Source organism: Diabrotica virgifera, chromosome 1, assembly GCF_917563875.1.
Source record: "Diabrotica virgifera virgifera chromosome 1, PGI_DIABVI_V3a".
Lineage (NCBI taxonomy): Eukaryota > Metazoa > Arthropoda > Insecta > Coleoptera > Chrysomelidae > Diabrotica > Diabrotica virgifera.
In genome coordinates, this window is record NC_065443.1 from 83,929,517 (window position 1) to 83,945,872 (window position 16,356).

General features: G+C 32.6%; 1 protein-coding gene across 1 annotated transcript in view; it reads left to right on the plus strand.

Moving 5' to 3' along the window:
* Nucleotides 1-16,356, plus strand: part of LOC114329068 (uncharacterized) — a 206,667-nt gene that overhangs the window by 104,293 nt on the left and 86,018 nt on the right. Inside the window, exon 2 of the mRNA XM_028278081.2 lies at nt 15,534-15,780. Coding sequence (XP_028133882.1) covers nt 15,534-15,780 — 247 coding nt within the window. The remainder of the gene's footprint in view (nt 1-15,533; nt 15,781-16,356) is intronic.

Consider the following 16,356-nt stretch of genomic DNA (forward strand, 5'->3'; position numbering starts at 1 on the left):
ATTTATTAACAATTTTAAAAAGGTTTATACGAGTATACGGCCTCCCCTTTACTGGGAGTACCTAATGATAACTGGACTGTTCCATTTGTTATGAAATGAAAATTGTTATTATAGTCGGTTCGCTAAACTCAGACACAACTGGCTAGAGATTTTAGTAGGTAATTTTTTTGTTTTTTTGCCAATTTTACCAAAATTGGCAAGATTACTAATTATTTAGTAATTATTTTTTTTGTCAAATTGGTAGAATTACTGACTAAAATCACTAGCCAGTTGTGTCTGAGATTAGCGAACCGACTATATGAAATGTTGTTTGGAATAAAAAATTATGGTCTGATATGTGCAATTACATCGTTCTAATCGAAAAAAATATTTGAAGATTTTTCTCAAATTATGGATACCAACAACATTTTCATTTATAACTCTTTTATTTTTAATTTGACGAAGAAAAGTTATTCTTCATAAAAAGCTCTTCATGGTCTTAGATTTATGATGCAACCGTCATATATCCAATTTTATTATTTTATACGAGGTATATAAAAAATATGAATTTCGATCAAGAATAAAGTACCTTTATAGTTCACAACATTTAAATTAGAATGATATAATTGCACATTAAAACATAATTTTTAATTCTAAACAACTTTTCATAATAGCAATTTTTGATATTATGAATTAAAATACGTAAATAAACAAAGTTTTCGTTATGATAATGCTCGCATTTTCAGCTTGTATTATTTATTTATTTACCTGATAACTCTACAGTATCTTGACAGTAAAATACGTACCTACTTACATATTAAAGATTTGGATCCATAGCCCGTTGGAAACATTCCAATAAAGTCTAATTATCTCTCTTAAATGTTTGTTTGTTGAAGTTTATAAAAGGTTTGTTCCAACTCGATACAAAACTGTTCCTGAACGGTTACGAGTATGCGTAGTAACGAACAATGTGTTACTGCGCATCATTATTCGTTATTTCGCATGCGCGTAACGGTTCAAGAACGGTTTTGTATGGAATTGGAACAAACCTAAAGAATAATTGTAAAGTTATGAATACACTTGTTTTTATTAAATTTTTAAAATTATTAAATTTTTTTTATTAAAATCGGGAGAATGAATAAATTTTTAGATTTCAGGGAGCAATGGATTTATTTGGTTCCCATTGTTTTCAGCCTGGTGGGATGTAGAGCAACATTATGTTGTTTTATATGCCATTGGAGTGAAAACTTAGTCTTTAGTCTTTAGATTTATTTGTGTTTAAAACTATTTTTAATATAAAATGAAATGTCAGATATCCAGATGATTAAGGGGGGTGATATGGTGTGAAATCAACATTTCAAGCAAATTTTAGAATGGTAGAATTATTTTATTTTTAAATTAAATGAACGTATTCAGTACAACAAGAATATCAAAAAAGAAATTTCACGCCAAACTATTAAAAAATAAGCCAATAGTGGCGAATGTTTACAGACACCTCAAAATAAGAGTTCAGAATTCGTCATTGGATCGTGTGAAACCAAAAATTCAAAAAGATTTTATTAGCCTATGCTATGAGTTTCTAGAGGTAACGCTGTTGAGTTTTTTTTAGTTATATTTAGAAATAATTTTTGGGTTGTTGGTATCACTCAGAAATGAAAATAACGAAATTTTTTGTAAAAAAAAGAGTGAAAAATCAACATATTTATTATTGTTAAAAAAAATAAGCATAAAACAAAAAATATGTCGACATCGTTACCTCAAGAAACATCTAAAGAAAATCTATGCAAAATTGGGGGTGGATCGCTTAAGTAGCGTTTGAACTACAAAGTTACCTTTGAAAAAAGCAGTTTTGAGAAAAACGCGTTTAAGTTTTGACAACCTTTATTTTCTTTTTTGTCTGACAGATCGTAAAGTAATGCACACCGGAATATGTTTTTAAATCGTGGAGTAATTTACAAAAGAGAATGGAACAGTTGTTGAATTTTCCCCACCACGCTCAAGCGCGTTGGCGCGAATAGACGGAGAGCTAGAGCCGAAAAATCATCGTCATAAGTAATATGGAGTTTTTCCTGTGAAATGTGTCCATTGTATATTGACAATTATCACCTCTTTCAGGCTGACACCTCAGTGGATACAGGAAGTAGCAATGAGGGAGGAAGGGGGAAAGTTAGTGCAGTCATTAAAGGTTTTCACCTCCTATTTTGTTAAACCTCCATCGATTTGCATGAAAATTGGTGACTAGTTAGAGCATACCTCAAGAAACAAAACTGATTTGGTGCCACTTGCACTTTTACCCTAGTTGTGAATTCCACCCCTTCCCGCTGGTGAAAACTATTTTATTAAAAATAACCCCACAAATCAACAGAGGGACAAATTTTAAGTAAATTTTGTTATATCATGTTATTAAAATAAATTAATACTTTTTGAGTTATTAAAGATCAAAGATTTGTCTATTTAAGAGCATATGCGTGAAGTTACGGATAATAAAAAGAACATGTTAATTAATTGGATGTTAATAAATTATTATTTTTATATTATTTCAATATTTAATTGAATTTTTCTTCATTATAAACTGAATATGTTCAGAAACTTGGGGTGTCTAATAATGGGTACATTTGACATATTCCAATACACTTTTGCTAAAATAACGAAATAATATAAAAATAATATTTTTTTACGAGCGTGCAAAAATGTCTACTTTCGCCCACGCATTTTAGTTTAGAAAGTTTCACTTTTCCGCACGCGTGTTACTTTTCCGCACGCGGTTTTTACTTTTCCGCACGCGTGTTAATTTAGATATGTTAAGAGGCTACAGTAGCGAGCAACAGGTAGCAGCAAACGCGTTCCAATATTGCGGCTCTAATTTTGAATATTTTGTCGAGATATTTGGCACACATATTCGTAATATAATAAAGAATGGCGGTACAGAGTCCAATTTTAGAAATATGTCAGTACGTGGAAATTACTCTATAACTAAATAAAATATTGAAAAAAGGAGCCTGTACCGCCATTAAGAAGAAAAAAATAATAAATTTTCTTCAAATAAACTTTTTTATCGCATGACTAGATTTTGTGTAATCTTGGAACTACTAAAATTTTTTATTTATAACAAGAAATCGAACATATTATAACTAAATAACTAATTAGGCAACATAGAGAAATTATCAGTGTCATTTTGACAAACCTGCGTCAGATTTTCTCTAATTTGTTCTGTCATCTTTATTGATATCAGTCCAGTGCAGTAGTGTGTTAATTTAAGAATTCGTTATAGTTGTTTCATAGGAAAATAGTGTTTATTGATAGTTATTTATTATATTTTTGTTGTTGTTGTATAAGTTGTTGGCCTGTTTGAAATAATAGATTGTTGTTAATTGTGTTTTAGTTCAGTTCTATGTAGATAGGTAAGTATATTTTACGTAAAAACATTTCGAATTCTAATGCGAGTATAAAGATTTAGGAGGATATTTTATTTTTAACATATTATCAATAGTTTAACGAAATGGGGAAAGTTAATCAAACGACAAATAAAGCGAATAATTCCAAGAGAAAGTCCATTAAAAGCCGTGCCAAAATTATGAGAACATCGAAATTGGAGCCACCACAAATTTTAACAATGTAAGTACCTATGAGAAGTAATCTACTGTTGTCCAACATAAAAAAAGTGTGAAAAGTTGTTTCCCATGAAAATGAAATTCGTAATAAATCTATGTTTAGGTACAGAAATCCTGACTACAGTACAAATGCCAATTTTTTTTAGGTAGATATTCATAGTCCTGTCGCCAAGGGGGTACAACGGCCTCCTTTATTCAGATGGTCTTACCCAAGATTTTTTCATGTATCTTGACCCGTAGAACACGAATTTGTTGGGTAACAGTTGATCCGGATGTCGATAAGATTGTTATAAACAAAGAACTTGAGGAATTACATAACAGCGATTTCTTGCAAAACAAAACATTTTTTTTTGTATTTTTTGGGTCATTCTAAGCAAAAACTGTTCTGACAAGTTTTTCCGTAGGATCCATAGTTTTCGAGATAAACGCGGTTGAACTTAAAATCGAAAAATTGCAATTTTTGAACCCGAAAAAATTTATTTTTGCTAAAGGTGATACAGTAGCGATCAATAGGTAGCAAAAACGCGTTCCAAGATTGCGGCTGTAATTTTTAATATTTTTTCGAGATATTTGGCACACGTATTCGTAATAAAATAAAGAATGGCGGTACAGGGCCCAATTTGAAAAATATATTAATATGTGGAAATTACTCTGTAATTAAATACAATATTAAAAAAACGAGCCTGTACCGCCATTAACAAGAACAAAAAAATACAATTTCTTCAAATAAACTTTTTTATCCGATGCCTAGATTTTGTGTAATTTTGGAACTACTAAAATTTTTTATTTCATTAGTAGTTCCAAAATGACACAAAATCTAGGCATCGGATAAAAAAATTGAAGAAAGTGTATTTTTTTTAAAAAGTGCAGGAGCTAACAATGCCGAGGAAGATCTATCAGGCTGCATCTCACTTCCCGCCTGTCCAGCACGGTAAAATTCCAACAAAGCTTAGTTCCGAATACTCAGATTACGAGTAGAACTAATCAAAATAATAAATAATCATTCCATGAAGTACGACTTAACCTGGTAGATTTCCCTCGGCCTTCTTAGCTCCGGCAATTCGTTGGCTTGCAAATTTTAGAAGCCACAAGCCACGATAGGTTTAACCAGAAGACTAGTTCTAAGTTTTATTTTATTTTTGATATTGTTAATATTAGAAGTAAACCTTTCGTTCGTCTTTAGCAGATACCGCCACGGCATTCATGCCATCATTTCGTTGTGAACCGATAACGGTAGCCAGAATTTTAGTAGTTCAAAGAGAATGAAATATGCACCTCTGATGGGACCCTAAGAAGGGTTAAAGGGTGTTCTAGAGTGCCTTTGGCGCTCTATGAACTAAATAAAATAAGATTGCTCTCGTTTCGCTTCACAATGAAATTATTATTTATTATTATTTTTTCGTACAAATACCTATGTTAACATAAAATTTTCACCCATTTGGGTTTATTTTTATAAATATTTATTTACTAATAACAAAATTGTTTTCGGTTACTTCCATTTAGCGCGCCTATGAGTTAAATTGTCAATAATATTAATCTTACATAATGTCAAAGATTACCAATGTTGCCAAAGTTTATGATACTATCTCCCGAAGTTATATTTTATTGCTACCTGTTGATCGCTACTGTTTACTCTTAATATGGCCTTAAAGTAAGTATAGTACATGCAATAAACTAATATGTAGATATTATTTACTAATTTATTTCAAATATATCTTATTGTGTTCTTGTTTTAATGAAATTAACGCGATTATTTCATTCATAGGAGATTCTGACCAATAGAAAGCTACAGAAATAAAAATTAAACTGATAATTTTTGATAATTTCCCGTCGTAATGTATATTACGTCAGATGCCCTTCGTTGCTATGAAAAAATACATTCAGTGACATTAATGACAATTATTAATGTTTTAAAAATTATAAAAGTGATGACTTTCAACCGTTAAATATTTATAACCACTGTGTGTTTAATTGTACTAATTTGTACTTACATAAATAAATTACAATAAAATTTTAGTTTTGAACAGTTTTATTCATGAAATAATCGCAACAAATTTCACTCGATCTCTAAAATTAATATAGAATTTTAGAGCTCTTGTACGATTACTACTGACAATTCGATAAAATAAAATTATTTTGACATAATATTCGAAACTCAAATCGGTAGACAATAACAATCGTTTTGAATCATCGTCATGGAAACCAAGATCGTCGTCATGCTAACTAATTATATTGAAAGTTTGGTTTTGACAACCTTGTGTTAAGAATTAAGATTAAGATTTGGTAATTTTTTAAAGACTCTTAGAAAAAATATTGTTCCTAACTCTTGCAGAAAGTCTCTTTTCCGCACTCGACTGCTTGCCGAACTCCCGCTTCGCGTCGTTCGGCAAACTCCAGTCGCGTGCGGAAAAGAATGTCTTTCTGCACTTGTTAGGAAAATAGCTATTTAGTAACATACAATTAATTAATATTTTATTTTTATCATCCATAACTTGACGCATGTGCTCTTAAACAGACAAATCTTTGATCTTTAATAACTCAAAAAGTATTGATTTATTTTAATAACATGATATAACAAATTTTACTTATAATTTGTCCCTCTATCGATTTGTGGGGTTATTTTTAATAAAATCGTTTTCACCCCCGAGAAGGGGTGGTATCCACCCCCAGGGTAAAAGTGCAAGTTGGCACCAAATCATTTTTATTTCCTGATGTATGTTCTAACTAGTCACCAATTTTCATGCAAATCGATGGAAGTTTAACAAAATAGGAGGTGAAAACCTTTAAAGACTACACTAACTTTCCCGTTTCATCCCTTATTGCTACTTCCTGTATCCACTGAGGAGTCAGCATGAAAGACTGAAGAAAATATACAATAGACACATTTCACATGCCAAACTTCATATTACTTATGACGATGATTTTTCGGCTCTAGCTCTTAGACTAGAAGTTGCTGTAAAGCAAATCGAAGGTAGGGATATTTAATATGATGTATTTCCGAAAATTTTGTTCCGATCATTCTGAAATTGTTAGAGAGTATTCTTGAAGTTATGTACTTCCATTTAAACTAATAAAAAAATCGAAAATTTCAAAATTTTTAAACTATATCCCCCCTTAAATGTCTGTAGGCAATATAACACCAAAAAACAGTTGGGTGACGGTTAAAAAATATATTACTCCGGTCAACTTACGCATCCGAGGCTACAAAAATTACCATCAAGCTGAAAGTTGGCAGGATTGTTAAAAATACCATCATAAATGAAATCTAAAAAGTCCTCATAAATCCGACCCCTGCTAAAAATTTTACGCGGGGTCAAAGGTCACCAAATATGGTTTTTAGCGATTTTAAGCAAAACGGTAAGTTTTATAGTAAAATTAGTGCTAACAAAAAATGTAGACTAGATAATTATCTATAAAAAATGCTTTATTACTTTTTTTCCTGGGAGCCACCGTTTTTGAGATATAACGATTCAAAAAGTGGTAATCGTCATAATATGCGCACACGTTTCTACACCACTTTTGAGGTAGTGTACTTAGCGCGTTTATTTAACGTGGCTTCCCCAGTAGGCCTATTCCACGGATCTGTTATGATTCTGTTTTATTTAAAGCTATTTAATAATTGATATTGGCAAGGGTTAAAAATGATTAAACTTTATATAAAGCGGTATAAGTTAAAAAAAAGGGAAATTTATCAAACTAGTTCATAATTTTCTAATACTTCTGCTTCCCTTGTTCTTCTTCTCATTGTTCTTCTTCCTCTTTTTCATCTTCTAGTTCTTCTTCTTCTTGTTCTTCTTCTTCTTCTTCTTGTTCATCCTGGGTGCAAGTAAATTGTCCCAATAATGACACATCGCATGGCTCCTCGATAGAATCAAATGAATCCTCAATTGTTGGTGATTCAACATTGGAGCACGACCGGTTTTGACAATTAGTGCATGCTACCGAACAAAACAGTCCAACTTTTTTGCAACCACATTTAGCGCTACATCCCTTTTTACAGTTGCAAAAAATTGTGTTCAGGAGTTTTTCCGGCGCAGGGGGGAGTAAAGTTTGAATTTTTTCTAATGAACTGTCGACTAATTTCCATCCCCAGTCTTTTGGATCTAGCTGATAATCAAGCCACACTTGAACTTGGTAATATACCCGAAAAAGATGTTGATGAGCAGCCGCTGAGGTTGGAGGAAGACAAGATAACTGCACTTGTTTTTTGTTTCGAGTACTTTTAAAAAAGCATGCATATCGAAACTTATCTAAGCACGTAGTTTTCTTAGGCGCTCCATACATAGAGAGAGAAGAGATGGCCATTTTTTTTCACGCTTTTCATTACATTCCTGGCCGCAAAGTAAGCATTGTTTTTTAAAACAAAAAGCTGGTTCACTTACACGTGCTCTAGTAAGAAGAGAACTTTTGGTCGATGTACTGGATTCTTGTTTTTCATATTGTCTTTTAATAGCTGCAGCAATAGAACACTTTCGAGTATAACTTTTACGACCCTCCACATGTATGGTCACAGATTTCTGCTGTTTAAGAAATTCTAAAAATCCATCAGCTCTTTCAGTACTTGCATTGATTAATGTTTTTATACCACGTTCAACGGTAACAATTTCACCTTCAGTTAAAATTTTAGCGCAAATAAAACAATATTCTGACATTTTTGTTTTAACAATGAAAATAACACGAAATACACGATAAAAAATATAGGTTTAACACGTATTTTCACTCCGGAGTAGTACTCAAGACTAATTAATACCTCGAGGGTGTCATCTACCTGAAGGATTTCGCCACCCAGGAAAATTACGGTGTAATTTGCATAAGTATTTATTAGTACTTAGCAATAAACATTTTGCCTAGAAAGTTGTCTTTCATTATTATGTTCAAACCCTTCTGAGAAGAGAATAGGTAGGGTGATTAGATTAGCTGACGAACGTGTTTATTCCGACAAAACCCATCTTTGCAAATTGAACTAAGGCGCATAAATAAAAAGAATTATTATAAGTTAATACTTTGTCATTTGTTGTATTTTGTTGTGTATTTTTGTTGGGATTAAGCCGTAAAATTCAAATAATTCTTATTATTTTCGCGTTACATTCACTTTGTAAAGAGTTTTTTGTTGGCACTGTAATCTTATGGATTGCATCCCTCGGTAGACCGCAAGCTGTATAGTAGAAACATTATCATATTTATAATCTTATATTATTATGTGTAATATAAGTTAAGTTGACCGTAGAATACTATGTTTACTTGTATTACAGCTTCAGTGATGTATATACCTGGTGTACTAATACATATATTATGACGATTAGAAGTCTTTCAACTCTTTGAATCGTTGTATCTCAAAAACAGTGCCTCTTAGGAAAAAAACTAATATAGTATTTTTTATAGATAATTATCTAATCTACATTTTTTGTTACAGCTAATTTTACGATAAAACTTACCGTTTCGCAGAAAATCGCTAAAAACCATATTTGGTGACCTTTGACCCCGCGTAAATTTTTTAGCAGGGGTCTGATTTATGAGGACTTTTTAGATTTCATTTATGATGGTATTTTGAACAATCCTGCCATTCAGCTTGATGGTAATTATTGTAGCCTCACTCCTATTTTTGAGTCTAACTAGACCGGTCTATATGTTTCCGAAGGGGTTTGACTATGACCTAAAAGACATCTGGAGGAATGAAGGACGAGAAATAGATAAATAAAAATAAGGGTAACGAGAATGCTGATGACTCATTGTTTTTTACTACAATCCTAAAATCTTTTCATCTCGCCCTTATATTATACCCATCTTAAATCGCACGTGAACAAATTATCCTTTGTTAAATTTATAAGTTTTCTAACATCGCTCTGTATAATTTTTATTGATATTTTACTTCCGTATCATTGTCAATTATGTATTAATAGTTCCAACAAATATTTGCTTGTTCTTAAGCTAACAATTGCAGATAAAGCCGGCATATCAATAACTCATTGCCCGTATTAATGTCCAGATGCACGTAATTTTTTTAAACAAACAAAGATAACTGAAGTCATAAGCCGCAGTTTCCTTCCTGAACGGTCGAAGATAAGCTTAAGTCAATGATATAAGTAATTACCAGTTGTGGTACACTAATAATTATTGTTAAAGTTCGATGTGATTAGTGATTACTGTATCGAAAAAAATTCTATTTTTATTGTAATCATGATAGGTCAGTATCAGTTAACAATGAGATGACTGTTTGTTGTTTCTTTTTTATATTATTAGTATTTTTTGCGATAATGAATATTTCCAGAAGAAGTGTAAATTAATATTTCATAAACAAATTGTTCATTTGCGATTGGAGTAATACAATATTTAGGCCAGGGTAATAAGACAAAAATATACCCTGTTCGTGATACTTCAGCAGCCAGGGTACTGAAGCGTTTTTTCGACAGGTAATACCCATAGGAACAAATTGTAACTATTTCCTGCGTAGGATCACAACGGAATTTTCCCATTTTTTTCAAATCAACGGGAAACAGTGAAACTTATGATTTTTTTTAGTACAAATATCTTCGAGATTATGGAAAAGCTTTAAAATGACGTATTACAAAGTTTGATATACTCATTTATTGTTAATATAATTGCGAAAAATAGTCGGAATTGCAAAAAAAAATATGTTTGCAACAATAACTGTTGTAAAAATTAGTGTACAGCTTTGAAATTTTTGTCAAATGAGGGTTCTTTGGTGGTTAATATTTGATAAAAATTTCAAAGCGATTCATTCAATTGTTTAAATTTTATTCAAATTGTTTATCCCAGAGAGCATTTTTTGCAATAACATAAGTCAGAAAAAAATGACGTTAGAACCATTCAACAGGTGTCAATTGAAAGTGCATGAGCTACATTTTCAACATGGTTTAAAAAAGTGAATAAAAAATGCATTTATTAGTAGTAAATAATTATGCAAAAGTATCGTCAATTTTTCATTATAAACTTTTTGAATAACCTTTTTCCAAAAAAATTAACTTTTTTACCCTGTTTTAAGTGCACAACTACCAAGTAATGTTATTTATATCATAATTGATAAAAAATTGTAATAAATATATATAATTTCTTATACAGAGTGTCCCAAAAGTAGTGGAACGGTCGAATATTTCGCGAACTAAACATCGCATCGAAAAACTGAAAAATACTTGTTCAATCATTTTCAAAAATCTATCCAATGACATTAAACACCAACCCCCACTACACCCCCTGGAGGTGGGGTGGGGGGTAACTTTAAAATCTCAAATGGAAACCTCTAGTTTTTCTTGCAGATTGGGATTCGTTACGTAAAAGTAAGCAACTTTTATTCAAGACATTTTTTCAGACTATGGATAGATGGCGCTATAATTGGGAAAAACGATTTATCCTGATACCATAGGTAAATTATAGAAACGGTCTAATATCTCGAGAAATACACTTCCAAATGAGAAACTAAAAAAGAGGTTTTTAATATTTTTTGAAAACCTATCGATAAACACCAAACATGACCCTCCCACCCACCCAGTGGAGGTGGGGTTGGGGGGTAACTTTAAAATCTTAAATAGCAACCCCCACTTTTTATTACAGATTCGGATTGGTCATGAAAAATTAAGCAACATTTATTCGAAACATTTTTTAGAATTTTTGATAGATGGCGCTTTAATTGGCAAAATACGATTTATTAGCTCCATCTATCGGCAATTTTAAAAAATGTTTCGAATAAATGTTGCTTAATTTTTCATGACGAAATCGAATCTGCAATAAAAAGTGGGGGTTGCTATTTAAGATTTTAAATTTACCCCCCACCCCACCTCCAGGGGGTGGCTTGGAGGGCCATGGTGGCGTTTATCGATAGGTTTTCGAAAAATATTAAAAACCTCTATTTTAGTTTCTCATTTGGAAGTGTATTTCTCTAGATATTAGACAGTTTCTATAATTTACCTATGGTATCAGGATAAATCGTTTTTTCCAATTATAGCGCCATCTATCCACAGTTCGAAAAATGTCTTGAATAAAAGTTACTTACTTTTACGTAACGAATTAAAATCTGCAAGAAAAACTAGGGGTTTCTATTTGAGATTTTAAAGTTACCCCCCACCCCACCTCCAGGGGGTGTAACGGGGGTTGGTGTTTGGTGTCATTGGATAGATTTTTGAAAATGATTGGACACGTATTTTTCAGTTTTTCGATCCGATGTTTAGTTCGCGAAATATTCGACCGTTCCACTACTTTTGGGACACCCTATATAACAAAATAAAAAGTTTATAAGGAAAGATTTACGATACTTTTGCATAATTATTTATTGCTAATAAATGCATTTTTTATTCGCTTTTTTTAAACCAAGTTGAAAATATAGCTCATGCTCTTTTATTTGACACCTGTGGAATGGTTCTAACGTCATTTTTTTCTGACTTATGTTATTGCAAAAAAAATACTCTCTGGGATAAAAATTTAAATAAAATTTAAACAATCGAATGGATCGCTTTGAAATTTTTATCACATATTAAGCACCAAAGAACCCTTATTTGACAAACATTTCAAAGCTGTACACTAATTTTTACAACAGTTATTGCGAAAATATTCTTTTTTGAAATTCCGACCTTTTTTTGGAATTATATTAACAATAAATGAGTATATCAAACTTTGTAATGCGTCATTTTAAAGCTTTTTCCATAATCTCGAAGATATTAGTACTAAAAGACCATCAGTTTACCTGTTTCCATTGATTTAAAAAAAATGAAAAATGCCATTTTTGACACTTAATTGTTTATAAATAAAAATGGCCGCCAGATCCTACGCAGGAAATAGTTACAATTTGCTCTTATAAGTATTACCTGTCGAAAAAACGCTTCAGTACCCTGGCTGTTCAAGTGTCATGGAAAAAACCTTATTACCCTGGACTAATTAATTACTTTTACTGTGAAACAAACACAATTTAAGTTTAAATACGCTTACCACGACGTCTCTATTTCCACTTCGGAAATCGTTCTCAAAATGTGTTTTATCCAACTAATTTGCCCTCTCTCTCTTATAATTCACCATTAGCACTGTCGTCACTTTCTTCCCCATCTTACTACATCGTACTTAATGCTCTAATTTTCGTTTCCTACATAGGCTCTTTTATGTAAGAAATATTTCTAACAAAACTCTTTGTTTTTGTTCTCCCATCTCACGCAAGCAAGCAAGCAATAGTATTGAACCCAGCCTGTGAGACTTACACAAATACACACTCATCAGAAGAACTCCGATGGAACGTGGCGTAGCATTCTAAGTGAAATACAAAATGCAAAGATTGCATTTATCTCAAAACTTCGTTTTTGGGTTTAGGCCACTGTTGTTCTGAGCGCCTCAACTATGAAAGTGTCAAACGGAAAAATACCATTCACCAGACTGAACATGGTTTTAAAGAGCTGAAACACAGCTGTTTAGTTGAAACTTAAACCGATTAATTCTGGTGAACGCAGCCAATGACATTCGGGTGCTACAATTCATTGGAGTTTAATCAGGAACCACCCCGCACCAATGCTCCAAATCGCCCTCCTCCCTCCGATACAACATTGATGAGCTATAGAGCCTTTCAAATCAGCAAAATGCTTGTCATGTGGAAACAATGATAAACTACCCCGAACTATGGAGGACAGCGTGAGGCGCTTTAGTCCCACTATCTCTATTGTAGTGACTTACCATCGAACTATATTGCTTACTCAGAAGCCGAGTTAGGCCGAGTTAGCCGAGGCTAGGCCCAGTTCGGCCACTCGGTGCTCGAGGGTGTGGACCACTCTTGTCATTTTTTTTTATTTTGTTAGTGCTTTTTTGTTACTTGTGTCTTTAGTTAGTGTTTTATTGATATTTTCTTGGTGAACGAAGCCCTTTTTTGTGTTTTTGTAGATTTTTGGGGGTCTGTTTAAAACATATAAAATCAACATTGGTAAATACACTGCGATGCCAAAGATGAGCGCGATTTCTTTTTTTGATAGAGCTGCGATTATAAAATATAGACTTTATTATATGGTTGATAATGCTATGGTATTGCTTCCATCTATCGTACACATCATACCTTAATATCTCTCGCAGTATCCGGTTTGGGTGGTCTTCTAGCTTAGCTAATTTTCCGGCTTTTTCTTTCATTATATCCTGTGCCCTTATTTGTTTTAAGAGGTATATAGGCACATTTGCAGCTTCTCTACGGTAGTTGTTAGGTGCTACTTGTATCTTCTTTTTGTTGCTTTGACTTATGTGTCGCATATCCATATGTAGTATGATGATGTTTATCAGTCTTAATTTTTTTTCATAGCTAATTTGCTTCTGCTTCCTGTGAGTGCTCTTATTGCGGCTCTAATCGTTGCTGTTTTCTGGACTGTCGCGTCAACATGTGGTGTGAATATTAGACTTTGGTCCATTATGATTCCTAATAGGTATTTAGCTTCGGTTTCCCATTATATGGGTCTGTCTTGCACTGTTAACTGTTCTTCTGGGATACCCATTCTGTTTTTGAAGACAACCGCTTGGGTTTTCTCTGGACTTATTGCTATTTTTCATTGCATACTCAATCCTTCTATTGTATCCAGTGCTGTCTGTAGATTTCTTACTACAGCTATATCGAGGTTCCTGTGTGTTGCCGCGATTGCAGTGTTGTCTGAATAAAGGCTGAGTAGTGTTCAGGGAGTTCTTGGAATATCCAATGTACAAATGTTATACAGAAGGGATGTACCACCGCTCCCTGCACTCCAGCTTCCGGAGCTCCGTGTTCAGATAGAACAGGTCTTGATTTATACTTCAGATTTATACTTGATGTGAATTCTAATTTGCTATTGTACCTGTTAATTTTCACAAGTTTTACGAATTTTATGGAAGAAAACGTTAAGACCTAAATTTTTTTAAAAGACACATTTTTAACAAAAACTTCTAAATCGGGAAAAATTCTAAAGCACTAAAATTAGAATGAAATAAATGCGTATGAAATACAGAAATTAAATTAGAGATAAATTATAATGGTAGGGGAGCCCAAGCGGGGATTTTTGCAGTAACTCGAGCGCGTCAGATTATCACATGGGGAGAAACCTTGTACCCTGTAAATGTACCTCTACCATATTATTGGCTCTTAATACAGGGGAGTTCGTTAAGGGGGGTCCGAAAGAAAAAAATCTATACTTAAAAAACCTCGAAATCGTCAAAGGTAAGTTAAGTACATACATGCAAAAGAGTGTACATATATTTCAAAAATCTGATGATTTGGGCGGGGCGTAAGGAAATGAGTGAGTCACAAAGTTTCACAAAAAAGGGCAAATATACAAGCGAAACGTCAGATCGAAAAACTAAAAATACGTGTTCAATATTTTTCAAAAATCTATCGAATGATACTAAACACGACCCCCCACGGAGAGGGGTGGGGGGTAAATTTAAAATCTTAAATAGGAGCCCCTAATTTTTATTGCAGATTTGGATTCTTTACGTAAAAATAAGCAACTTTTATTCGAGATATTTTTTCGAATTATGGATAGATTGCCCTATAATCGGAAAAACGATTGTTGGAAATGGAAAATTAAATAAAAAATGGAAAGTCCCCCACTTTATGATAAACTTAACTTCACTTTTTTTGGTTTTAGGACCTACTTTTCACAACCCAATAGGTTCCCATAACGCTCGAGTAACTGCAAATTTAGCATGCTTTCCTCCCCTACTATAAGTAAATTAATGGAAGGAAAATGATTTTGCCATTTATGTTCTAGAAATTATTTATTCTGGCAATTATATAGCTGAAATTTTCATTCATTTTTTATACATTTTTTATATAAATTATAAACAATTATTATTGCCACTATTATGGGTCAATTGTGGCCTAAGTGCTGTGGGACTTGACTTACCCTCCCTACACTACAAATACAGATATTTCCACTACTTACACTGATTTATACTTTAATTTTAGTAGCTCTTGATATTAATTGTGTCATTTTTTTTCAGTCGCTTCTTCCCAGTTTTGGAAAGGAGTCAGCACATGTGATAAAAAGAGGGCTTATGTGGCAACAACGCGACAGATTATTCAGCAGATGGAAGGAGCGATATTTCATCCTCACTAGAGACTATTTGCACGTATTTAGAAGGGCTTCAGGATCAGATCGAATTTCTGAGATGGGGCAATTCCTCTTCAAAGTTAAGCTCATCGATATCGTCAAAATCGAATGGGAGAATAAAAAATCTTATAGTACAGGTATGTATGAAAATGTGTGTTAAATCGTTTTAGTTTATTTATGGCCTGTTTCACCAACGACGAGTAGTAGTTTATGCGATGAATAAAGTTATTTATTCATCGTAGACACATCTACGTTTCACCAATGTCAAATAAGACTCATTTTATTTATTTATCAAATAAATATGTACTGTTCGAATAAATTGACAAGTTAATCTCGCTTTAAATAGCTATAACAAAGAAAATTTGTCAGCTTAACTTTAAATTATCCAAATTGTATTAAAACAAAATAAAAATATACCTAATCGACTAATAAATTTTACTCGACGAATAATTATTCACAGATTTATTTGTTGTTGGTGACACCGGTCCTTAATGTAATTTTATTTGAACAACAAAAATGCAATAAAAAAACTGTCACTCGGGAGAGTGCCGACAAAAGTGGAAACTTATAACGACGTTAGCTACCGTGAAGTGTGTACATACGCCAAGCACTTTTGTCAAAAAAGTTATGAATACCAAAATTTAATTGCGAAATAAGCAATTTCAATGTCGTAAATAATAATTTATTCGTTTGATAATTTTTTATATTTTTAA